The sequence below is a fragment of the Pseudopipra pipra genome, chromosome Z (genome assembly GCF_036250125.1).
Source record: "Pseudopipra pipra isolate bDixPip1 chromosome Z, bDixPip1.hap1, whole genome shotgun sequence".
Taxonomy (NCBI): Eukaryota; Metazoa; Chordata; class Aves; order Passeriformes; family Pipridae; genus Pseudopipra; species Pseudopipra pipra.
This window is the reverse complement of record NC_087581.1, coordinates 31,763,226-31,790,168: the sequence shown is the minus strand read 5'-3', so window position 1 is coordinate 31,790,168 and position 26,943 is coordinate 31,763,226. Positions and strand designations below refer to the sequence as shown.

Genomic DNA, 26,943 nt, shown 5'->3' with positions numbered 1-26,943 from the left:
CAAGTGTCTGTTCTTAAACCAAACACTGAAATGAAAAAAGTGATTCTACATGTAAAGTTTTCAGGAACAACATACTAATTCACAGGCTTTGTACTGAATTTGACTTCTAAATATTATTTCCTGAGTACCTCTCCAAAGTAGAACTGTGCCTTCATCTCAGCCTCTCTTCAGCTGAAACCAGAGCTGGAAAACACCATCAAAATGGTTTACTATCCCCTCAAATGGAACCCCCTAGACTTGTCAGATTTTATCAGTCTAAAGATGAAAAATAAAAAAAAAAAATAAGAAATAATAGCTTGAATGAGGGCATATGCAAGAATTAAAAACTGGAGTAGTCAGATTCTCTCTAACAGAATGTGCTGGTTTAAAGGTAAACCAGCAGGGGAAATGAACTCAACTCAAAAGAGAGATTATAAGTCAGAATAACAATTTAATAAAATAATACAATAAGTACGATTATACAGACAAACAATTGGTTTTAACCCACAAAACCCAAATATATAACCCAGCACCCTGGGGCATGAACAGAGTGGTGTTCTTTGCTCCCCCCGAGTCCAAAGTAAAAGGAGAGGGGAAAACCTGTTGGTGAGAGTGCTGTTGCAGTCTGGTCAAGAGTGGTGGTTGCAGTCTGGTTGAAAAGCGGTGGTTGCAGTCTGGTCGAGAGTGGTGGTCTCAGTCTGGTTGAGAGCGATGAGCTGCAGTCTTCCTCTGGAGTGGTTAAAAAAGGTCCCAAGACTCCAAGATTATATATTCTCCAGTTCAGGCAGGAATGCTCAGTACTTCCCTCAGGGCAAGGGATTCCTCAATGGGCGTGAGGACAAAAACACCCTCCTATCTCGCAGGCCTCTTAGCACCTAGTTTATAGCCTGAGGAGTCAGGCTGCTCTGGGCAGAGGGTGTGAATAGTCTATTGACAACAGTTTCTGGGAAATGGCATGGAAGGGTATAGAATACACAGTTTTGGCTTACACCCATCCAGCGATGAACTGGGCCCAGCTGTTCTAACTAGGACACAGAACACATAAGGATCAGTTCTTGGTATAGCTTTTTAAAAGTAGCATCTATCTGTTTGAGCTGACATGATGGACACTGAATGCAAGAACAAGCAATGTGGTCCAAAGGAAACACAAACTCTCAAAAATACAGAAACCTCAGTCCTAAGAAAATCCTGAGACAATAAAGGAAGAGAAGCAGGATCAGGCAGACACCTGTAAGAAGTGCCAACATATCACTCCTTTGCTGACTGAAGTATGCAGATCTTTGGTTTGCTTGAGTTGTCACAAGTCACTGAAGAATTAACTTGTAGAATTACCAGGTGTACAAAAAGAGAAGCACTGGGAAAATTAATGTTTCAGCTACAGACATTCCTGATGATCCCTGGAATAGGAGAAACAGCTCCTATTTGCAAGCAGGACAGTGTGTCTAGCCTACTGTCAAAGAGTTATGACATTAGACACCAACCAAAGAAGAGCCAGATGCACCTGATAGGTGTCCAATGGAAAGTATTCAAATAGATTCAAGACAATATACACAGAAAAATTATATTAGAAACCAGAAATCAAACTATCTGTTTGACAGGTAAGTATCATTTTACAGATCACATCCCCATACAAAGGTATGAGAAAACTGACTTTTTCAAAACTGGAGTTTCTTCACAAAGTTAGGAATATCAATGCCCAATTCTTGATTTTGAAGTTCCTCTTCTTCTGGAAATTGATTCTTTAAAACTTTGCCTCACTTTGTTACAATTTTGATTTTTAAAATCTTGTTTAAGTTAGTTCACTGGATCTTCAAAAAACAAAGACCCAGGGAAAGAAATAAAATGTCTTTTCATTCAAGACAAGTCACTGTCAGGGCTCTGACAGAATCTGCCACTAGTTTCTTTTATTGTTAGAAGCCAAAGATGAAGAATAAACTGTATTCTTCCCAAAAGTCTCAGAAGATTAGTCACGCAAACCTTAGTCTTATCTTACCAGTATATATACTATACCCCAAAGACTCACATGCTTAAAGGAACTTGCAGAAAAATTACATATGTGAATTGAGGAAGTCATGTAAATGCTGTGTCTGGTGAAGCAATGAATACTCTTTTTCATCTGCTCTATGATTTTTTGCTGAAGCTTATGGTTCATCATACATCTAGCAAATACAAAAACCAAATCAGATGTCAGCAAATCAGTGAGAAATTAGTCAGAAAACAAAAACTTCATGAGAGATATTGAACTAGCCATTAGCACATAAGCATTTCTAAGCAATACAGAGTTATTAAATATAAAAAAATTCAGATTTGCTTAGATTGTTCTAAGGAAAAGATTCTTGGCATTTCTACCCATCAAAGTGCACATCAGCCATAGAACTTAAAACTTGGATTCCAAGCTGAGTCTGAAGACTCAGCTGGGAAGAACACAGCTGCAACAAAATACTATAGAAAATCCATTCTACTTTGCTAGTAAAGGTTCAAAAAGGCTCTATTTACATGCACTTCCCTTCACAGTGAGAAGCTACATGCTCCACCAGTGAGAACAATCTATTACACATTCTGTGAGTGAAAGAAAAGTGTCAGGGATGAGACTAGCCTGTAAAGCCATGCTAAAAAATCCAGAAAGAAAAATAGGCAGGAGAGGAGTTCTGTGTTCCTGTCTGACAAACAGAAAGACGGTGGTACCAGAGTCAAACCTCTTTGAATCAAATGAAAGGTAAGAATCAGTATCCTTACTGAATCATGTGTATGAAAAGTTTACACAATGCCTGTCTCCAAAAAGAAGCTGTGAAAAAATAGAGAGCAAGCTTGCAGGCCACAGATATCCTGACCATGAGGTCTCATCTGGGAGTCAAATGAGAATACATTCTGCTTCAATATTGAAAGCTTCCTGTCAGGTCCAAATCCATCTCAATGATGGACCAGAAAGTGAGTTCTCCAATGACTACAAAGTGCTTCCTTATCCAACATCAAAAACATTGGTTATTCAACAAGATTCAGTCATTTGTTACCTTCACGTTCACCTAACAGGATATATGAAAGCAGACATCCTACTTTAGATGTCAGATGCAAACTCATGGAATTTCTAAAGTTTCCTTAGATATTCAAGCTGAGTTGATTTCAGTCTTAATTTTAAGAACAAAGATATCTGGGATCAGTTTCCATAACAGCACAGACAGAATTGTGACTTTTGAGAAACTGTAAATAAACATGACTAAGAAAAATTCAATGCCAGCCTTAAAACTTGTGGGCAACCATGCTATATGTTTAATCTAATCTCTTAAGCTTCAGTTGCTTTTTCCAGTGTCCTGTTGTATATCAATGCTAATGTGGTTTCTAGGAGACATTTTCTGCATGCTAACAGTTTGCAAACTGTCCTCCGTGGCTTCCACTTTTCTCAGCCCCTAGCACTTGCTCCAAGTATGCAATATTTGTGAATACTGGTGTACTCCATACTGAAAGTGTAATTCAGTATCCTATATTTGTGCAGTACCACATTTGCTGTTTGATGTTTGCATTTACATAAAAATACGCTTTATCAGATAAGCAACAAAGAAAACAATGGGAGGGAAAGTACATTTACAGGATGTTTGGATACAATAATCGAAGTAATTTTTCTCTTCTCTGCTTCTATTTAGACCACTTCTGCAAGATGTTTCAGTTTCACTTCACTAAAAAGTTATCAGGATACTTACACTTTCCCAAAGCTGACGTCCAACATCTATGTGAAATACTCAGCCAAGATAAAGTTTTAAGTTAAGAAGACACATGTACTCATATCTGGATCATCATCCACCCACTCTATGCTTCCATATTCAGATTAAGATATTCCTACTTAAGAGCATTTCCCTATACTCATAACTCAAACCAGGGGGTCTAAACACATCTTTGGGAGATGTGCCAACCACTTCTATCTAGTGTTAGAAATGCTGATGCCTCTTGATTGTGGTAAAGTGGAGCCATCTCCTGTTTGGAAAATAAACAACCTTAACTATAAGTTACTTGAATGCAAACAATTCTTAACTATTGAAGTTAATGTTCTTTCAGCCTGACCTAGTGTGGCTAACCCTCACTATACACATTTCCTGTACCTGAAGTCTAGAGAAACATGTTTCAGTGACAGAGTAGCCATGCTTGACCTGCACAACACTGGATAAACAAGTATGCTAGTATGCTGGCCTGGAAGCTTCAAGTTAAGCCATATGCCTGACTTTAGGTTAAAGAGTAAAACCAATTAGGACTGCTAAATTGATACAGTTTGTTTGCCTTTGGATAAAATCCAAGTTCATTCCAACCTGCTACTGAGTTGCAGCTGGAGAAGCCATCTGAACTGCTCTCCCTTTCTACAGTACCTTGAGGGGGAAAGATGTCTGTTGGTTCTCATGTTCAGTAGAGCCCTTAACAGTACACAAACTGACACTGTTACTCTATACATGCACAGACAAGACTCAGTGACTCCAAACTCCTTGTGAGGGCTACATAAAACAGTATTGAAACAACTTTGGTCTGACAGCGAGGTAAGACTAAACAATCTTCAAACTAGACTTGAATAACACGATGACATAGGAGATTATGAAGAGGAAGCTCCTCTCTGAGAGAAAGTCCATTATTATAGAATCATAGAATAGTTTGTGTGGGAAAGAACATTGAAGATCACCCTCCATTAGACCACCCGGCTCAAACTCCCATCCAACCTGGCCTTGAACACTGCCAGGGATGAGGCATCTATAACTTCTATGAGCAACCTGCTCCAATGCCTCACCACTCTCACAGTACAGAGAATCTTCATGGTATCTAATCAAACCTACTCTCAGTTTAAAGCCATTCCCCCTTGTCCTATCACCACATGACCTTGGTAAAAAGTCCCTCTCCATCTTTCCTGTAGGCTCCTTTTGGTATTGGAAGTCTATTATAAGGTGTCCCCAGAGCCCTCTTTTCTCCAGTCTGAACAGCCCCAACTCTCTCAGCCTGTCTTCATAGGACAGGTGCTCCAGCCCCCTGATGACCTTCATGGTTCTCCCTCCTCTGGACTTGCTCCAACAGGTCTACGTGCTTCTTATGTTAGGGAACCCAGAGCTGGATGCAGGTGAGGTCTTACTAGAGTAGAGTAGAGGGGCAGAATCACCTCCCTCAACCTGCTGGCCACGCTGTTTGCGATGCAGCCCAGGATGTGGTTGGGTCTCTGGGCTGCAAGTGCACATTGCTGGGTCATGCTGAGCTTCCCCCCGAGTCTTTCTCCACAAGGCAGCTCTTGGTGCATCCTCTTCCCAGCCTGTATTTGTACTCAGGGTTTCCCTGACCTAGGTGCAGGACCTTGCACTTGGCCTTGTTGAACTTCGTGCGTTTTACACAGGCCCGCTTCTCAGGCCTGTCAAGGTCTCTCTGGATGGCATCCCTTCCCTCACGTGTGTCGACCTCACCACAGAGCTTGGTCTCATTGGCAAACTTGCTGAGGGTGCACTCAATCTCACTGTCCATGTCGCCAGCAAAGAAGTTAAACAGCACTAGTCCCAACCCCTGGTCAACAACTGGTCTCCACTTGGACATTAAGCTGTTGACCATAACCCTTTGAGGGCAACCATCCAGCCAATTCCTTATCTACCAAGTGTTCCATCAAAGCGATATTTCTCCATTTTAGACACAAGGATGTTGTGTGGGACAGTGTCAAATGCTTTGCACAAGTCATTATGTCAGTGAGCTTGTTGCTGGAGAAATACAAACTTTGGAGCCACCACAGAGATACCACTACGAAAGCTGCAGTGCTTAGAATCCTCCAAGTATGTAGTATTATATATTTATAAATATATATAGAAAGAGTATAGTTTTATATATATATGTATTATAAGTAAACTACATACTAAGTGTGTAGTAACTAATATAGTCACACTATATACAGTCACAGTAGCTAGAATTTCTAGATGCCAGTTGTGCATGGCGGAGACACTAGAAAGCAGAAGATTAAGGATAGGGGTAAGCCACCAAGAAGTGTGTAGAAGACAACAAACGCTAGTTTAAAGTTTAAAGTACTGTCAACTGACTAAGGAATGTGTCCTCTCTTGCACTGCTTAGAGCTTTTGCAAGTTTTTCTCATGAAAACCATAACTTACTTGAGCGTGCAGTTCATGGTGGAATTATAGCAACAAGGAGAAAAAAGAAAAAGCGGGTCTGCAGGTTTTGGGGGTTTTAGTTTTGTTTTCAGCTGAGACCTAAATTTCTTGTTTCATTGACTTAGATACAGCAAGAAATAAACCCACAGCCTCAAAGTATTGCTTGTACATACACCTCGTGCAAATACATATATGGACCATCACCCAAGTCTTTGTTGCAGTCATCTCCCCATCATACCAGCATTACCAAGATAATACAAGAACACATATTTCAGCAGGACATGAAAAGCTCAATATATAACAGAAGGTGGGGGGGAGCAGAAAAGGCAACGTGAAAGCTAAGGGAATGGTCTTTAACTGGTAACTAACAGTCACAGAAATATGACAATGTACTCAGTCTCAGATATTAAATGGACCAAGTTATGGGACATTTTTCAGGCTTCATGAGAAAGACTTAAAAACTTCGAGACCTTGAGTTCAGCTTACTGAGAGCTGGCAGCCTCAAACACATAAAACAAACAATAGAAAGTCATTACATTTTTGTGAACAAGGCAAAGAGTTTGAAATTTATTAACTAATAATTCTGTTTCTCATGGTAAAATCCACATTCTCATTGCAAAACTACTTTCCCACCCAGCTTTTTGGCTGGACACATCACAAGAAAAACTATTTTTATATAAAAATTACTCTATATTTCCCAAGAATCATCATTAGGTATGGAGCTAAAGGCTAAAATAAAAGACACTGGTGCTGGGAAATTGATTATAATAGATAGTAGTATCTTGATGAGTTCAATAGAATTAGATCAATAATTTCTCTGGCTACTGAATCTTAGCCTAAAGAGGCAGAATGATATTAAGGTTCACATTCTCAATTTTTCTAGCACAGTATGTTTTCTATTTCAGAAGGACTCCATGTCCATGCAATGGCATGGCATGTTGGTATCACAAACTGGCAAACTGGAAAGCTAGCAGGTTAGACAGTGCATCAACAGCTGTCTTTCAACTGAAGAGTCCACTAAAACTTGCTATTACTCTTTCCCTTCATTTCTAACTTCAGAAACTAGAAATTTTCTCTTTTAGATCACAATCAGAATAATGCTTGAGGGGTAAAATCAGAACAATATTTTGAAAGAAGAAAAAAATAAACAAGGAAAAAACCCAACAGGGCGCAGGCAGATTTTTTTCACATTCCCGTCTTTATAATAGCCTATTGGATATAACTCTTCACAAGAGTGCCATCGTACAAAAGGAAAGAGTTTTAAATTTAACATTTCCTTTAATTACCGAAAAAGAAGTATTCTCCCCTTGATTTCTCCCTTATATCCAGCAGAGGGTAGTAAAAGAACAGTTTTGTGAACTCCAAAGAGTTCATTACTTATCAAGTAGCATATAACAAAAGATTTTAAGATTGGCTTTTAAGTAGAATTACACTAGTCATCACACAATCACCTTGAGAAGTTTGCTGCTATCATCAAGAAATTAAGCACACATTTGCTAACCAAATCACCATTAACACAAGGTACTCTGCGTGGAAATTGAAGATGTCTCCTATATCTATCAATTTCAACCCACAAGCTAAAAATTCTATGAAGAGAGAGAAAGAAATAAAGGGCTACTTCATGAAAAAACTTATACCATTCTGTCTGGGGTGTACTACTTCAAGGCTTCTGTATGCAAATGGAAATCCAGCTCAGATACAGATATCATGACCTGCTTAGTGGATGAAGGCAAGGTCGTGGATGTTATCTATTAAAACTTCAGCAAAGCGTTTGACCTCATTTTCCAAGCATTCTGTTGGAGAAACTTGCTGCTTGTGGTGTAGACAGGTGCAGTCTTCGCTGGGTAAAGAACTAGCTGGATGGCTGGGCCCAGAGGGTGGTGGAGGATTGTCCAGGATTGTCCAGTTGACATCCAGTCACCAGTGGTGTTCCCCAGAGCTCAGTATTGGGGCCAGTTCTGTTTAGTGTCTTATCGATGTTCTGAATGAGGGGATTGAGTGCACCCTAATTCAGTTTGCAGATGAAAACAAGTTCAGCAGGCGTGTTGATCTGCTGGAGAGTAGGAAGACTCTGCAGAGGGGTCTGGACAGGCTGGATTGATAGGCTGAGTCCAGTGGTATGAGGTTTAACAAGGTCAAGTGCTGGGTCCTGCTCCTGGGTCACAAGAACCCCATGCAGTGCTACAGGCTGGGGAAGAGTGGCTGGAAAGAAGCCTGGCAAAAAAGGACTTCAGGTGCTGGTCAACTGCAACTGAACATGAGTGTCCAGGTGGCCAAAAAGGCCAATGGTATCATGGCTTTTAGAAAAAACAGTGTGGCCAGCAGGACTAAGGGAGTGATCATCCCCCCGCAGTCAGCACTGGTGAGGCTGCACCTTAAATCCTGTGTTCAGTTTTGGACCCCTCACTACAAGAAGGACATTGAGGTGCTGGAATGAGTCCAGAGAAGGGCAATAAAGCTGGTGAAGGGTCTGGAGCACAGGTCCTGTTAGGAGCAGCTGAGGAAGCTGGGAGATCCTCTCATGCTTCCATGTGAATGGAAGCTGGAGAAAAGAAGGCCCAAAGAAGACCTTATTGCTCTCTACAACTACCTGAAATGTGGGTGTAGTGAGGTGGGGGTCGGTCTCTTCTCCCAGGTAATAATTGACAGGATGAGATGACATGGTTTCAAGTTGTTCCAGGGGAGGTTTAGATTAGATATTAGGAAAAAATTCTTCACAGAAAGGGTTGTAAAGCATTGGAACAGGCTGCCCAGCAAAGTGGTAGTCACCATCTACAAAGTTATTATTGTAGGCCCTTTCAGACAGTTACACACATGCAATTTTCTTTTGAGAGGGTAAAGTGAGATGCAATCTGACAAAAGCATATGTATTGAAGTCTCACGTAGTCTTTTTTATCTGATTCAGAAATTTGTGATAATTTGCTAAAACTTTCAAATGCAAGACGCTTCTTCACATACTTTTCCTTAATCACTGCTTAAATAGTTATACTTACAGTAAGTACCACAAGACTCATTTTTCTGTAGACTGAATATGTTATTTTCTCATGACGTTATTAAGAGATTCAGAAAGTTAAAATAATTTAACAAAAATAAAGAAGCAAAGAAAATATTTTATAGATTATGGGTTAATAGGTAACATTCCCTGATATGACCATCTTTAGGGTATAGCAGTTGTACATTTTCAAAAAACTGAGTGCTGTCTTTTCAAATTTACAGATGGTGGGTACATTCAGTCAAAATATTTAGAAAGATAAATAATTTGCTGCCTTGCTCCTCCTCCTTTCAGCTCATGATTCCTATGCTAGTATATTAAAAGCCACGAAGTCACAAGAAGAGCCCTTATTCGAGTATTTGGAAGCAAAACTCTTTGTTTTTTAAAAGGGTCATTGGAACCCGCCAGTACGCAGCACTTTCCAGCTGAAGGCAATTCCACCTAGGCCAATATGTGTAGATCACAATATATGACAATAGATTTCCAGTAGAACTCTTTGAGGGCACAAAGGTCTACCTTGTTGGTCAATAAGTCAGTGGTTTTAGCTGATGAGCTTTGATCTTCCCTGTAGGAATTTTCTTTTGTACTTCAGCTTCAATGCAGGACTCTACCTACCTAGAAATCAATGCTTTAAACACTTCTTTTGCCTTTAAGAGAAAAACAACAGAAAACAAACACTGCTGAAAACTATGTCACTTGTTACTTTAAGGGCTCCTAAAATTCTGCAAGTGATAGTTCCTTAAAATTCATTGCAGAAAATATTTAAATATGTCTTAGTAGAAAACATACATAAGGATAAAGAATCATCCAGTCACTATACTTTTCTGCAATGACAAATGTTCTACCAAGAAAGTCTTGATCCAGACTGTACATACAGATAACATAGACATTACAAAGCCTCTAAGTGGACAACCAAAATGTTGAAACCTAGGAGAAAACTAGCAGTTTATTATAAGGAGCACACTTACAAGATATTATTCTCAAAGACTTGAGACTTCTCAGCATTAGGTGTCACTCAACAGACAGGAAAACTAAAACTACCTGTAGCAGTTAACTACAGATAAGAAGAGGCTAATGCAACACCACTGTGATCTTCCAGTATGCTATTCCCTCACCTAGCACATCATCTAGTAATTTTCTCAGCTTCAGCAGATTCTCCACTGCAAATCCAATAAACCAAAAAGACAAGATAGACAAATTAAGAGGTCAGGGGAAATGTACAGACTTCCTGAAGTAAAGTTAGCCTTGTTTTCATGTTTACATAAAACTTTTCCCATCTGATGTTCAAACACCAGTCTCAAGTCAGGCTCACAGTGTAAGTGGCATTCACCTCTTCAGCCTTTTCTGCAAAACCAACGCTCAACATTTTCTTCATCAAGTAGACAGAATTCATAGCCTAACTGGAAGGTTCCATCCCTCAAAAATTAAATTGTTCGGTGTCAATGCCTGTTGAGCCTAATAGCAATAATGAAAAAGCCTTACTTTGAGTTCCTTTTTAAGTTGCTTCTCTCGTTCAGTGCTGCATTTAAGTTCACGGGCCTGGCATCTCAGCACCTCACTACAGCCACTGTGTTCCACCTCCACATCTCTCAATTTCTTGCGTATATTTTGCAGTTCATTATTCAGCTCCTAGGAAAAAAATAAAGCATTCTGAGATACTTTTTCTAACATAAAGTATTATAGCAGAAGGGTCAAAAGAGGAAAGCCAACTGCCTCAGAATAAGTTATTAAAATAATACACCAGCACAAGCCAGCAGAACCACTTGCCCAACAGCAGATGTGCTCACAGGTAACGTGTTGGCTCAAAACTCACTATGAACATGACCTTCTGCGGTAATACTAAAATCAGAGCCAATTCTCCATAGGAAATTTTTCTCTAACAGAGTACAAGGCTGCTGTTCCAATCTCTTCTCTCTCCCAGCTCAATAGTAATGATGGAGAGGGAAACAGTTAAGTGCATTTGATGACATGAAACTTAGGGACAGAAGCTCTATTTTGTTCTTATTTTAACTATTAGAACTTCAAATCAAATCATTTATTGAAAGTTACTTCCATAAACAAATTTCTGCTATTCTGTGAAGGACTCTTCTGCCTACAAACTGAATTACTTAAAAAATTACATACATGAACTACAAAGTTCTCAGAAGAATAAAATAACTAAGCTGTTCCCCACCACAATTTCTGCTTTTGGAAGCTGAACCAAGCTACAAGTTGGTTTAAGTACCAACACCATTGCACTCAGCAGCACTGCTACAAAATCCTCATTCACACCACAACACATGCGGAGGAAAGTAGCCAAATAGTGAACCTCAGTAGTCTGGCACATATTTCAGTTGGAGGTCCCAGAAGTCTCAAAAAGAATAGCTTTGTTCTAGTGGACAGGAGTAAGTTTTTCCATAACTAGCATTAGAAACAAGCTATAAATCTAATGACTCAGCTGAAGGACCTCTGGAGAGTCAATTTGTTAAAATTACTTTCTGCGCAAAACACAGGAAGATTACCATAAGTCCTCCTGTTCATTTACTCCTACCATTTATCATGGGAAGAGAAATTTTGTGAAAATAAACCAGTTGGTCTGTAAATTCTGCTATTACTCTTACATCACATAATTTTGTTCCTGGAAATTACTAATCATAAGGTATCTGCAGAGTGGGGAGGAGAAGGAGAAGAAAATGAATTATTCATAAAGAATGATTCTTTGGAAGATTGAAGTTTGACAGAACCATGTTTATATATGAAGATCAAAGAAATATAAGTCTTTTCCAAAGTTTGGAAAACGAATTTTGGAAGTTCTTCCCGACTGAAGGTAGAATGTTTTGGACACTCAAACACGACAATAAGAGAATCACAACTCCCTTATTAACACAGTGCTAAGTGTTACTAACTACTAAGTGAAGAAAATAAGTTTGTGGGGTTTTTTTTCATGTGCAGGCACTATGTCACAATTTTTTTGGCATTCTCTGGAAAGGTAACAAGGAGCATGCATGTGGATTAAAAAACGTAAACCTCGGTAAATCAAAATATTGCAAAAATAGTCTATCTGCATATGGATTAAATTTAAGCTAATCCTCTAACTTTGCCTGTAATATCAAGAAATGAAGAGGTTTCTTCCCATCAGCATGCTAAAAAAATTACTTTCACTGAAATATACAACTACTCCCACTTTTACCACATTGGTAAGATACAGAAATATTAATCTCTTTAGATTTATCTTCCACATACTAAAAAAAGTGAGCTGAGAAAAGTGCACATGAAATAAGTAATACATAGCTTGCTGGAAAATACTACATCAAGACTTTAAAACATTTTATACTGGAAATGTATTTAACACTAGCTGCCTAAAACTGACAAAAATATTGCACCAAGTTTTTTGAACAAGTCAACATGACTTGTAGAATTTCAGAATTGTAAAGTCTATGAACTTTCCAGATGTGGTATGACTGTGTCAGACTATTCCAGCAGTCACCTGCCCTTAGGAAGTTCAAAGAGAAACATACTTCACCATGTAAAAAAAACCCTGTTATACATACATGTATATCTGCATGTCACATACTTTCTATACACATCTGCTTATGAAAAACATGCCTTTTTGTTTGCTTTTTTTTAAAGTGTGTATAAACAACACAACCGCACAAATAGGCTAAGGAAAAACTGAGTGCTTTTGGGAAGGAGTATTATATCCTGATTAACCACAAGATGATGCTATTGCACTTACTACTGAACCCCAACACTTTTTATCATGTACTGGACAGCACATTAAGCACGCTCAACAGAGCACAATACAAACCTGTTGGAGAGCAGAGAGGATTACTTTTCCTCCATATCATAGAGACAAATTTCAGTAGGTTAAGCTGACTTCATTTCCATGCCTACCTGAGCATTTTCATAGCCAAGTTCAGATTCACAGTTCATAAAGTGCATCTTTGCCAACCAGGATTTGTCATACATACTAAGAATCTCACTTCTAAGTACATAGTAAAACCACAATTAAATCTACTTTTATCTAGCTTTCATTTCATAACTCAGAATAACTATAAATTATTTTAAACAGGATTGTAAATACACAACACTAAAGACTAGAACACATTTGAAGTCATAATTTATAAACCCCTCCTTCCAGATCTTGCCTTAAAACAGCTGAGGAATCAGCAACAGTAGTTTTGAAATACACATAATTAAGGGATACAACAGGTAGGTCTGATGTCAGAAACTGGCTATCAAGCTGCCAGGTAAGGGTTGTTTAGTGTCATTTGGGAAGACTATTTGGTACTATCCCCAGCTTGGAGCTGATTGGGCAGGAAGAAAGCAATCAGAAAATTTTCTACTGCTTGACCAGTGCCCAGACCAACTGACACAAGTTTGTCACATCTTAAAAGGTGCTATAAAAGAAAAAAATTTTAAAAATTGATCTTTTAGAAGCAATCTGTTCTCTGCATCCATTATGTAATATAAATGTCCGTCAGCCTTAACAGAGCCTTTGCACTAAACTTCTTTTTATGAAGGATACCTACAGCTGAATACATTCTAGCTTTCCCTCAGAGGGTATAATTACATAGCTAATATACAATGTATTTCACTTGTCATTTAAACAGACAAAAATTATTAAAGTACATTGGTATCATTGTTTGTGCCCCTGTGGAGGAGGTAAAAGCTAGGTATGTTAAGTCAGCACTTCCATACTATAATACTATTTGATTTCTTGGAAACATATTTCAGTTTTGAATAGCTTGACTGTATAAAAAAGAATAAAAACAAGTTTACACCTTTATAACTTTTTACACATTTAACAGCTGATTTATACATATCAGTGCAATACAATTTCGAAAATTACTTTTTTCAGGAAATACGATGAAATTAACTATGTGAAGAACAAAAACCGACAGTCTAAAATAGATCTCTTAGTATTAGGTAACTTTTATCTAACCAAATGGTAGTTTCCAACAATGGTTATTTTTCATATGTGGAATGGAGCGAATAATGTACAATGCACAGCTGGAAATCCCGTCACCATTGTTCAGGTTCTCTGAAAGTATGTAGTCTTCGTATTATACAAATTATTTTCATATTCATAGGCTATTGGATATCAGACTCGGGGAAGCAACAGGGAAATTGAGTCAGTGGGTGTTGGGTGTCCCTGATGTTACTAACTCGGCATTAGATGACAGTGCAAATGGACCCTGCACTGGTACCTTCGTTTAGGGGTTTACCATCAAAATCAGCCACAACACTTTTCATCAAAGCAAGAAAGACTGTGACACACTAAGTATAACTTTCTAAGGCTACATACTTCAGAAATATTCTGCAGTATTTAGCTATTTGGGAGATTTTTTCCTAAACCAGAAAGACCTCAACCCACTACAAATCTCACATCAACAAAGTTCCAGCCATCATCTCATGCAACTTTCCAAAAATTAATATCATACCAGCAAAATCCTTTCTACTTCATTTCTTTCCTTAAGAAGGAATATGTATTCATTATTGTAAATTCTGCTGATATCATCCTTTGCCCTTGAAAGTCTTTGTTGTTCTTCTTCCCACTTCTGCTGAGCATTATGAAATATTTTCTCAGTCTCCGTCGCTTTCTGACGAAGGTTTTCATTGAGTACTATTGTTTACAGAAAAAGAGAAACAAAAAGTAAAAGTAGCTCTGCAAAGCATGTCCAGAAAAAAAAGTATGATGATCATCAGTTCTTCAGTGTACTGTGATATCCTGTGATATACTGGAATATTAACACTTCCAGCACTGGAGAGCACCACCTTCATTACAAAGAAACTATCAAATTTTGTGTTCCTATAGCATCTTTCACACAAGGAGATAGGAATATTTTAGAGATTTTTACAAATTAAAACTCTTCTCCTCTTGGAAAGGAATAAAAACTTGAGATAACTCTTTCAAGTGACCTCTCTATAGCATGGAGGATTTATTTTCAGATGTCTACATTTGGCCAGCTTATTTCCAAATGTAATTTTTGATGCAGATGTTAGTCTGTATCAATTAAATCTGAGCTCAATTTAAGTGACAGTAAAGACAGGCACCTGCTCCATGCAAGGGAGGTAAACCTAAGACATGTTGGGCTAGCAAGCAAAGGCTTAGCTTTTCCAGTGAAACTTATAGCTGTGCAAGAGATCTGAATCTTCAGCCCAGCAAACAACCTGAGATAGAGGAACATTGCACATACTCTTCTGTGAAAGCTCAAATGCCAGGGGAAGCTTCATTACCTGCAGGAAGTTTTATAGAAGCTTTGCTTAATTTTACTAACTGGCTTTCAGATGACAATACTTTGTATTGGCCTTTCATTTTACTGAACACAACTAACTACACTGGCAATTAAGTGATCACCACTTTCTAACAGATTTTTATCTCGAATCATCCCAGCTTTCTGAAATTTCTTCCTAGTCAGAGAAGAATGAAAAGAACAGAAGAGGCACATTAAGACAACACAGAGAGTCAGTGGACACAACAATAGGAAAAGACTGTCGGATTCAACGAGAATGGCAGAAAAACAATTTGGAGAAATACTGAAGAGGACAAGGCATAAATGAGGCATTCTGTCTAAGAAGCCTTGTTGAGGTCACATCAAAGCACCACATGAGGTGAGAAAGGTTCCAAGTGACCAAGGAAAAGAAACTAAAGGATTAAGCACAATGATGATTTGAGGTTTTTTGTACTTGTCAAAGAAACAAAAAGTTTGAGAAATTTTGACCAATGGAATTTACTGTCAGTTGACAGATTATAATTCTTGGCTATGGTGCTGAAAGAAACTAACACACACATATATACACACATCCATTCAAGAAAACATCCCTTGTCTCTGCAAAACCCCTCCTACACCCTTTTTGTTCACCAGTCCCCTCACCACATGTTAGCCCAGTCCCTTCATGAAGGTGACAGGCAACATAGCAGACTGGGGTCACTGTGCTGTGGTTCCTCCATCAGCATCAGTCCCTTTTGAGTCCTGCCTCTTGGTGCTGGCATGGCACTACTCACTTCTAAATTGGTAAGGAAATTAGCAGTAGAGTGAGCATGCACAGAAAGAAAGAGCTTTTCTCTAGGTGAGAAACTAGCAGTTCAAGTCTTCAGCTTGCAATCACAGAGAAATTTCCAAGGGAAAAAAAATGTCTTCTTCCAGTCTGCAATCCATTAGATTTGTATATATCGTGTGTTTCTCCAAAGGAGTGAAAGTTCAGCCTTCCGATTATTTTAAAAGCAATTGGTACTTTTACTCCTTGCAAGATTCAGAATCTGCTTCCATTCTTGGAAGGTTAAAATCTTCAAGAGTAGTGCTCCAAACTCCTCATTGAATATCAAAGGTTCATCAAACTCACAAATTCATCTCTTGTACTAGATTAAGAAGATACTATACCAGTTTAGGTAACTAAAAATGCACCTCACTTACTTGTAAGAATGAGAAATCTCTCTCTGTTTGAGGAGTATGAAGGAAATCTGAGTTTCTGAATATGAAAGTGGTAGGAAAAAAAAAGCCTAGATAAAATCATTCCTTTCCATATACCACTGTCACAACATGCATTACCTTTAAAAAGAGAAACAAAGATGACAAGAAGAAAATAAACCAGATAAGAACAATGAAAAGCGTGAAACATTTGAAAAGATGAAAGAAAATAGCAGTATGAGGAGAACTTCTGGAAGTAAAGCTGCTGCAAATATGCAAACAAATTAAGAGGAATGGATTTTTTTCTTTCTTTCTTTCTTTTTTTTCCCTGAAATGGAAAAGAAGGACTACTGGGCATGGAGATAACCATGATGTGGAGACAGTCAAATCCATCATGATTACAGCTCTGTACATAGACACACAGGAAGGAATAACAGAAGGTAAGCAGCGAGAGGTAAAAAAAGGTCTGGCAGGTTAGTTTTAATCCACATATGAGAGAAATTTTGTAAACTCTTATGAGTTTTCAAAAGCAGATGGATAAAAGATGGGAAGGGTAAGAGAGATCCAAGAAAAAGAGCAGTAACTAGAAAATTTAATTAATTCCCTGATTCTCACTTATCTTACTGACTTGGAACTGATTTAGCCTTTATCCCATCTTTGCTTCTTTGAAACTTACCTTGCAGTTCCACAAGTTTGTTTTTCGCATCACTTAATTCTTCTTCTGCAGTACACATCTTCAGATGGGCATCTTTTCTTGCAACTGCCAATTCATACTCCAGACTTTGTCGAATGGCCTCTCCTCTCTCAAATTCCGACCGTAATTTGATTATCTGGCTTTCATAGTTGGACACCTAGAAAATAAATTTCTTTCAGAAAACTGGCAAAAACGTTCCTGTGAAAAACTGTGAAATGTTACAGAAATACACCTACAGAATATTTTTAAAAGATATTTTGAATCCCATTCACAACTGCCATCTTATTCCACTTGAATTTGAAATATACTCATGCAACTGCATATTTATGCCCATTTTGATACTTCTACTGGTTTCATGCAAACTGATCCTATTCCTGGATGAATTTCATGTATATTCAGCATACCCCTGTTTTTCAAAAAACACACTGCCTTAAGAAAATTAACATTTTAATACTGTCATCTTCCTGCAACTCAGAGGAAAAAATGCAACAACAGAAACATTATATTTCACAGACAATTTTCTGTGAAACTTTCCTTAACACTCACAAAACCAGTTACATTGGGACAGTAGACTGTCAGATATCTAATAGCTCACAAGTATATGCACAAGCATAACATTCAGTCCAGTAATGTCCAGAAATCAAACCAGAATGCTATTAATGTTAACAGAACAAACTAAGAATGAAAAATACTTTAAAAAGGGATATTATACAGACTAAGAAACATAGTGTAATCTTTGCTGCCAAAAACTGGATCCAGAAAATCAATTCCATGCTATTTCAACACAAGAAGGTGGAAAGTAAATTACGTATTTCTTCAGAACATGTACAAAGTAGCATGTTCAAATGAAGTAAAAGAAAATACTTACTTAATCTTTTCTTTAGTTCGAATGTCAGCTTTCTCATTAGCAAACATACGAAAACGTGGCCACTGAGTGTGGCACTGCAGTAACCGGTTTCAATTTATTGCTACTAGGTACACCTCCCACACTTGCTAATGCCAATCTGGCAGCTGATAACCTGGTTTAAATTGTGCTGCTGAAGAAGTACTATTACTACTACAGGAAACAAATCTACTCTTAGCTGTCTGCTAGGTGCAGTTGATGTGGGTGTTCATTCATCTGTTTTTGGCGAAATCCAGCCAAAAACCAAGTTTGCTGTTTCATATCCATTTATTATCTGAGTATGTACCCAAATTAAGAGACGCCTGCTTCTCCCACAATGATTTGCTCTTGTGCTTCAGTTAAGTCATTATTTTCCCACTGCCCCATCAACTGTGGGGTGATTCTATAAAATGGATCCCTGGAATTATCTTGATTAAAAGTAACAAACAAACAAACAACCTCTTACATTGAGCTGGGGGTGCACAAAATTCTTCTGCAACATTTTGCTGTTGTGAAGTGCTCAGGTTACCTACATCCACCTTTAACTAACTATGACAGCAGAGGTGCTAGCAGTTCCTATGAGCAGGTATGAGGTCTCTACAGTGACACCTTCCTTGTTATTTTTCAGTTAGTGACTGTGCTTTTGATCCGCCACATGAGAGTATTATTTTAATGAAAAAAGAAAACATTTATTCGAGAGTAGTAAAGTAAACAAAAGTCTTTACCTCTTGATTGTGTTGAATAGTTAAGTCTAAATTTTCCGCTTTAGCTTGAAGAAGTTTCCGTCTCAGATCTAAAACAGCATCCAAATCTGATTCACTGCTATTCTGGAGTAACTCACACTCCACATTATGTAAGCTGCAAAATAAGAATGTTATCAAAAAAACTGAGTATTCCTTTCAAGTTTAAATGGTCCATTATTTTAGTTATTAGATTTTGAGTCCTAAGTTCTAAACATTCATTTAAGTAAAATTATGTCACGCAGTTGGAATCATACTATTCCTCTTTTGAAAAAAGGGTTATATATATTGCTTATTATGCAAGATATAAGAGATGTAGCAGCAGGAGCTTAAAATAGATATGCATTTTGTATTTCCCAAAGTTGATTTCAGTATTTTTTTTATTATTTTTCATTATTTTCCTTATTGATTCAATAAACTTCCAGAATGCTTAAAAAACACCACTCCAATCACATACATTAAAATGACTAGCAAGGTTTTGGTTGCCTCCACAGTAAGGCTTATTTTTTAACATGGTTTACCATCTCAAAAACATCTCTGTCATGAAACAAATGCATATATGGGGTGCAAACCTCACTCTTCCAGATTTTTTTTTCAAAGATACATAAACTACAGAGAAGCAACTGATCACAAACAAAATACAAATTAAAGGTCTAGTTCTCTAAAACAATCTCTATCTTCATTTCCACTGCTATTTCAGTTAAAAAATAAAAAAACTATCTGGCAGGTAGCTGGACCCACGTTTGAGCACCACAAGCTGCACCTGAGTCAGGACAATGTCTGGTATCAATACAGGCTGAGGGACAAACATATCGAGAGCAGTCCTGCCACAAAGGACTTGGGGGTGCTGATGGATGAGAGGCTAGACATGAGCCAGCAGTGTGCACCTGCAGCCCAGAAAGCCAATTGTATCCAAAGCAGCGAGGCCAGCAGGTCGAGGGAGGGGGCTCTATCCCTCTACTCTGTTCTGGTGAGACCCCACCTGGAGTGCTGCATCCAGCTCTGGGGTCCCCAACAAAAGAAGCACATGGACCTGTTGGAGCAAGTCCTCACGAGGCCACCAAGTTGATCAGAGGGATGGAGCACCCCTCCTACAAGGAAAGGTTGGAAGAATTGAGCTTGCTCAGCTTAGAAAAGAGAAGGCTTCAGGGCGACCTAATTGCGGCCTTCCAATATCTGAAGGGATCCTATAAAAAACATGGAAAGAGACTTTTTACAAGAGTATGTAGTGACAGGATGAGGAGGAATGGCTTCAAACTGAAATAGAGTAGATTCAGACTAGATATTAGAAAAAATTCTTTACTGTGAGGGTGGTGAGGCACTGAACAGGTTGCCCAGAGAAGCTGTGGATGTCCTATCCTTGGCAGTGTTCAAGGGCAGGTTGGATGGGGTTCTGAGCAACCTGGTCTCATGGAAGGTGTCCCTGTCCACAGCAGGGGGATTGGAACTAGATTATCTTTGAAGTTCGTTCCAACTGAGGCGATTCTACGATTCTGTGATTTAATGACTGTATTGACACGGCATAGCTTGCATGTACCACACCATCTTCTTCAGTCTGAATTATGTACTTTCAGGGATCTAGAAAATAAACCACAAAACCAGTAACTGTACTACTAGACTTAAAAATACAGAAGTGGAGCTCACCTTTTAGTTTCTGTGACAGAGCAGTTGACTGGAGAGGATGAACTCATGATGTCCAGTAGGCAGCTTTTAGTCTATAAACTCTGGAAAACTAAGCCTTGACTTTTACTTGATAAGTTTCAAAGATTATTCTTCCATATCATAAAAGCATTAAAACCTGTAACAGAGGCATGCTTTAGTTTATTTGGCAATGTAATAAAAGAATCTATGGTTAACACTCATGATCAGTTATGAAACAGTGTTACTACGTCATGTGAATAATTACCACCAACTGTAATTTTACATCAGTTTTAGTCAACAATGAGAACTGTACTTCTAAGCTTAAATATTGTAGATTAACATATATATAGTAATATAGTAGAATATCCACTGTTAAGGTTTTCAGAATGTCGATAAAAAATATGTTTGCTTACATTGATCCTCTGAGTTCTCTATTCTCCTAAGAAGATTACAAACTCCATTTCTCTTCAAAATAAATCTATGGGAGATAAATGCATACACCATGATTGCATGATGTCTGACATCAGCTTTTAATATAGCAAGTCTTCCAAATGTTTCATTAAAAATTTTTGACTTGGACATATCTTTACTGTTTATATATCAGCAATATTTAGGAGTATAAAGAAGAAATACTAAATTGAACATAACTCCATTCTAACCCACTTAGAAAAAACTCACTAATTTAGTGTTATTAGTAAAAAAGCAAACAATACAGATAACATATTTATAACACAGACTTTAAAAAATTCCATTATTTATTTCAAGTTGAACAGCAAACTCATAAATGAGCTCTTTCCATTAATTAAAGCAAGGTAACACGAAGAACAAGTTGTATTCAACACTTAAGATTGACAAGACATTAAGGTTTGTTTTTGGATGCTGCCACACATGGACATCCACATTACAGTCCAAACAAGAAACTAGCCTGTACTCCATCTCTGGCTGAGTTGGAACGGACCCATCGGATCAGGCCATCCTGGCCCTGCACAGGACCATCCCTAAGAGTCACACCATGTGCCCAGGAGTATTGTCCAAATGCTTTTTGAACTCTGTCAGGCTTGGTGCTGTGACCACTTCCTTGGTGCTGTGACCACTTCCAAAACCTTTTCCTGATGTCCAGCCTAAACGTACCCTGACTCAGCTTCATGCCATTTCCCCAAGTTCTGTCACTGGTTGGGAGAATGAAGAGATCTGTACCTGTCCCACCTCTTCCCCTCACAAGGAAGCTGTAGACTGCAATACGGTCTCCCTTCAGTCTCCTCGAGGCTGAACAGATCAAGTGACCTCAGCTGCTCCTCATACAGCTTCCCCTCCAGACCCTTCACCATCCTTGTGGCCCTTCTTTGGATGCTTAAGAGCTTAATGTCTTTTTTATACTCTCCAACAGCAGCACTTGCTATAATATATTAACTATAAACTGATTTTATTCATTCCAGTTGCTAATAACCTGCACTAGAAATATGAAGAGGAAAAAACACATTTCAGCTTCAATGTATAATTTTAACAGAAAATGCTGCAAAACCAGACTTATTATTTCTAAAAACTCTGAGTTTGGGTTTTGTTTTGCTCTGTTCTTACAGAAAACCAGTATATTTATAAAGAATAGCTAGATATATTTGTGATTTTTATATATATAAATATAAACATAAATTCTATATAAATTTGTGATTTTTAACATCCACCCATCAGAATTCACCTTGGTACATGTGTTCATAAAACCCCAAACACTTAATTACCATACAACAGTCATTCACACTCCTAGAGAAAATGATGCAGCTTTCTTTTCATCTCAACTGAGAAAACAGTAAAGTCTTCATTTTTGAAGTACAGACTGTGGTATAATTGTCTAAGTACCTCTTAAGGCCCATTGAATTATTGGTGACTTACACACTAAAAACTGTAACGTTATATAAGAGAAGAAGGTCTTGACAGAGTATTTTGAGTATTCTACTCAACAAAAATCGATTGCTTGGATATAAAAAAAAATGTGGTGTCATGGTATGGGAAACTATACCTCTATTAAATGTGCCAAATTTTCACATTAAGATGTAGCTCTGAACACCATGAAACTAGTTTTTCATACCATATTTTGTTCATGCTTTATTGAAACTTTTAGCAAAATCTGATAATGAACAGTAGAAAAATAAAAAAAAAAAATTGGTACAACTAAAATTTTCTCCGAAATCTGTTTTTTCACCTCCAAAATAAAATTCACTATCTCTATCCAACAAACAATAGCTGCAGCAAAAATAAAATCTGTCTCAAAACATAATCCAAATGTCCTCTGTCAACCCACATCATTCTAAATTATATGATTTATAATACTAATTCATAATTTCTGAAATTACTCTGAAGTCACATGGGGGCAGGGGAAAACATGTAACTACTGTTTTCTGGGAATGCTAATGATTTTGAAAATGCAACATTCCTTTGTTAAGATACATATCCAAAGTTTATTAGCACACAAATGGATACACTCTGAAAACATGCTAATTCAATTACAAAAAAAATACCCAAGTGGCATGGAGCGGCTCATAAGACCTAAACAAAACAGTATAAGAAGTTTTTGCTTGAGGAGATAATACGTTCGAGGGGTGTTACCTACAAAACTTGTGTCATAGTCTCCTCACAAACTTCTGTATACACTTAACTAACTTTATCAACGTAATTGATTTAGACCGGATATGAGAAAGAGAGTCTTTACTGTGAGGATGGTGAGGCACTGGAACGGGTTGCCCAGAGAAGTTGTGGATGCCCCATCCCTGTACGTGTTCGAGACTAGGCTGGACGGAACTCCGAGCAACGTGGTCTAGTGGAAGGTGTCCCTGCCCACCAGGGAGGGGTATGGAACTGGATAATCTCTCAGGTCGCCTCCAACCCAAACCATTCCGTGATTGAGATCACTCAAATTAAATCTAACCAGATTTATTTAATTTAAAACAGGCGTAACTAGCACACCTGAGCTGCAAAGTATAAAAACATAACAGCTCTTATTTCGGCTGAACGAACCATTAGGTTTTCATTAAAGCGAACCAAAAAAACTAAAGCAAGCTAAAAACCAGAGCAGCAGCATCCCCTCGCTCTGCTAGCCCGCTGGCTGAAGCGGTGCCGGGGCAGAGCGCCGTGTTGGCAGCTCTGGAGCTTTACCTGGCACGAAGGGTTGCGGGAACAGCGGCGGGACAGAGCTCCAGCAGCAGCGCCCCGGGGCCGCTCCGGGAAATGCCGTGCAAACTCCTGGTCCCGCCGGGAAGGACGCGGCGCCTTCCCAACGGCAACTTCCGGCTGCGGCGGAACATGATCATGGGGCCGTCATTGCCGGCATCCCCGACGGCAGCGGGGCTGCACCCTCCTTCCCAAAGCTGCCGGCGTCCGAGCATGTTTACAGCTGGGTAAGCAATCACAAACACGTTTTAGGGATTCTGAATTCCAAAAATATAATCTGCGTAAAGGAAATTAAAATGACATGACTAACGTGAGAGCCAGATTGAGGTGTGGATGTCCTCCAATTCGGGACGGCGCATTTTTCACCCAAATTATTGAGAGAAACAAACAGGTGAATTATTTGGAAAGACCATGGGACAAAAACCACAACAGGGTGGATGAGGGAGATGGATAATGAGGTTACCACTCCCCTTCTTACACTGATTCACAAAAATTACTTTAGACATAAAAGTATTGCTGCATGCATGTAGCTAAACAAACACCTTTCCTTATTTCCACACGGAAAAATACAACTGATATAGAGAACCATAGAATTATTTAGGTCGGAAAAGACCTCTGAGGTCAAGTCCAACCATTAGCACAGCACTACCAAGTACACCACTGCACCATGTCCCTGAGTGTCACATCTACACAACTTTTAAATACTTTCAGGGATGGGAACTCAACCACTTCCCTGGGCACCCTGTTCCAGAGTTGGTAACTCTTTCAGTGAAGAAATTTCTCCTCATGTCCGACCAAAACCTCGCTGGAGCAACTTGAAATTGTGTCCTCTTTTTACCTCTGAGACCAACAACCCCCACAACCCCCTCGCTATAACCTCCTGTCAAGTAGTTGTAGAGAGCAATAAGGTCTCCCCTCAGCTCCCTTTTCTCAAGGTGGAAACAAATCAGAGTGATGTGACACATGGAATTCAACATTAACTTATTTTTCAGAAAGACCTGTTGATGATGTGTTTAGAAAGAGTGCTTGATGTTCAGGGAAAAAAAGAGAGGAGAACATGGTGCTTAAGTGTGGGTCTGGCCTTGGTAGAGAAAGAAGCAACTGCTTCACTTGCAGACATGACACCAACATGCTTCTTTGCAATGTGACCTAATCCACACCTACAGGAAATCAGTTGGAATGATTGTTTCAAAGTGAGAAGCTCCAGATGTACAACTCCTCACAGGAAGAACTGTTTTTCACCTCTGAAGCTCATTCCTGGCTTGTAACAACTTAATGTGTATCAGGCTACTGACCTCTTACTCAAGCACCAGGTGGTAGGTCTGGCTGAAGCCTTACAGATTCTGTCATTCAAAATTAAACCATTTGCTAAAAAGTGCTGATGTAGTCCTTGAAGTTTGTAAGAGCATCAGTGTGACATCTTACTCTCTTGCATGTACAAGGTCTGGATTACAAAATACACTTTTCCTTCTGTGCTTCAGTATTTTGTCTTCAGTCTTACAGTTACTTAACATGTACAAATGCACCCAATTACATACAAAACATAACTTGTTCGAACAATTGTTTTTTCTCTCTTAAAAAAAACCAAATTATACTTTGGTTTCTTTACCTTTAAAAATGCTTTAGTCACATTACTGTCTTTTGAATAACACCCTACCCTACTTTTTCATGTCATCAAGTCACCTTGAGTTGCTTCCTTAATTAAGAAAAAAAGAAATATTTTCAGCTGTTCTTCACGCATTTTAATACAAGGTGCAAAGCTTCTGATTCCTGAAAAATGTCAGACTCAAAGGAGTGTTCCAAAGGCTGAGGAAATTATAATATCCTCGAGAGATTCCAAAAGCATTGTTTTAAAACTAAGTTGTGAAGTTATTTAATCTGATGCTCAAGAGAAATATAACTGTATGATTAAACAGAGTAGTGACTTAACTAAGGGAATTCCTGCAGATTGTCAATTCCTGTGTAGCAAAATATTAATATACACAGTTTTTGCAGTACTCAACACTTTCTCATTTAGGAAAAAGTATAAAACTTTACGTATTGCTGAAATAAGAATGATTCAGTACAGCAAAGTAAAGACGTACATATCTGCAAGTGTCTACAAATGCAGATATGCGCCACTGTCCAACTTTTATCTTCCTCTAAACAATTCTAGATGTACAGTCCACCTTAGTCTTATTTTTTAACTAACTTTTGTCACAAGAGGTCATTCTTTTGTGCATAGGAAGAAAGCTTTTCATCTGTCTAATATATTGATGATTTTCTATTTTTTTGTGATATCTTGTCTAACTCTCTAGGAAACTGATGTCAGGAATATAAGCTTTCCCACCTCAAAGAAAGTCATACAGATGGTGTGAAGTTTTGCAGTTAACATTTATAAGTGAACATTTTGCATTTAAGGACAAGAGAGCCTAGAAAAAGCACAACTTGCTCTGTGGCAACTCCAGTGGGTGTTTTGAGCCTAACTTGATTTTCAGTATCAAAGCTGAAAGTGGTAAGATGATTCTTCTCACAAGGTCTTATCTTTGTGTGTAAGTAGCACAGAGAGCAGCTGGCAGAAAATTGGCCTCTGAAAGTTGTGCATCAGGCCACACACTGAGGATGAGAACTCAAGCACAAAATGGGTAGGTCTGCCCCTGTGAAACAGTATAAGGGGTAATCTTTTGTGCTACAACTCTTACAGCTTTTGACAGGTTTTGGCAGCTAGTGTATGGCACAAACATACAGTACAATGACTTGCAGGGGGCACTGTGTGGGACCATCACTTAGAGTTAAAGCCACAGAGAGCTGAAAGGCTGGCTAATTTTTGATGCAGAAGAACTAGAACTAGACATAACAGAACAGGCAGGCTGTGTGAAAGAAGCGAGTGAATCTAAATTTGGATCTGAGGTCTTCTGTTTGAAGAAAGGAGCAAAAGTGTCAGTGGAACAAAGCATCAGATGTTGGAGGTGGCTGATGTGCTCAGCAAGGAACCATCTGACAGAAACGGGAGAGGAGTGTGCAGTGGCTGAAATGCTGGGTGAGAAGGGAGCTTAATATGGATGGGTAAGCTAGCGAGGAGAGAGTAGGTAGGGAGAGGACAAGGGGAGTAACAAAAAGTCTGAATTTATAGCAACCTAGTTAAACAAAACCAAACCAAAACATAAAACTCAACATTGAACTCACTCTAGCCACTTTTATTGGGGATAACAAGAAGTGCTTCTACAAATACATCAATAGTAAAAGGAGGGGCAAGGAAAACCTCCATTCTTTGTTGGACATGGGGAGGAACATAGTCACCAAAGATGAGGATAAGACTGAGGTACTTAACACCTTCTTTGCCTCAGTTTTCAACAGTAAGACAGGTTGTCCTCA

General features: G+C 38.6%; 1 protein-coding gene and 1 long non-coding RNA gene across 2 annotated transcripts in view; one reads left to right on the top strand and one right to left on the bottom strand.

Moving 5' to 3' along the window:
* CCDC171 (coiled-coil domain containing 171) overlaps positions 1–23,686 on the bottom strand; it is a 146,006-nt gene extending 122,320 nt beyond the window's left edge. The window contains exons 1-7 of the mRNA XM_064641049.1: positions 23,575–23,686; positions 20,841–20,905; positions 20,431–20,584; positions 18,772–18,904; positions 17,146–17,320; positions 14,502–14,683; positions 10,561–10,707 (exon numbers count right to left, since the gene is read on the bottom strand). Coding sequence (XP_064497119.1) covers positions 10,561–10,707; positions 14,502–14,683; positions 17,146–17,320; positions 18,772–18,904; positions 20,431–20,477 — 684 coding nt within the window. The 5' untranslated portion in view covers positions 20,478–20,584; positions 20,841–20,905; positions 23,575–23,686. The remainder of the gene's footprint in view (positions 1–10,560; positions 10,708–14,501; positions 14,684–17,145; positions 17,321–18,771; positions 18,905–20,430; positions 20,585–20,840; positions 20,906–23,574) is intronic.
* A 26-nt stretch (positions 23,687–23,712) lies between these two features.
* LOC135406680 (uncharacterized) lies at positions 23,713–25,072 on the top strand. The gene is made up of 2 exons (XR_010426409.1): positions 23,713–23,816; positions 24,301–25,072. It is a non-coding gene; the product is annotated as an uncharacterized LOC135406680 (long non-coding RNA).
* The last annotated feature ends 1,871 nt before the right edge of the window (positions 25,073–26,943 follow it).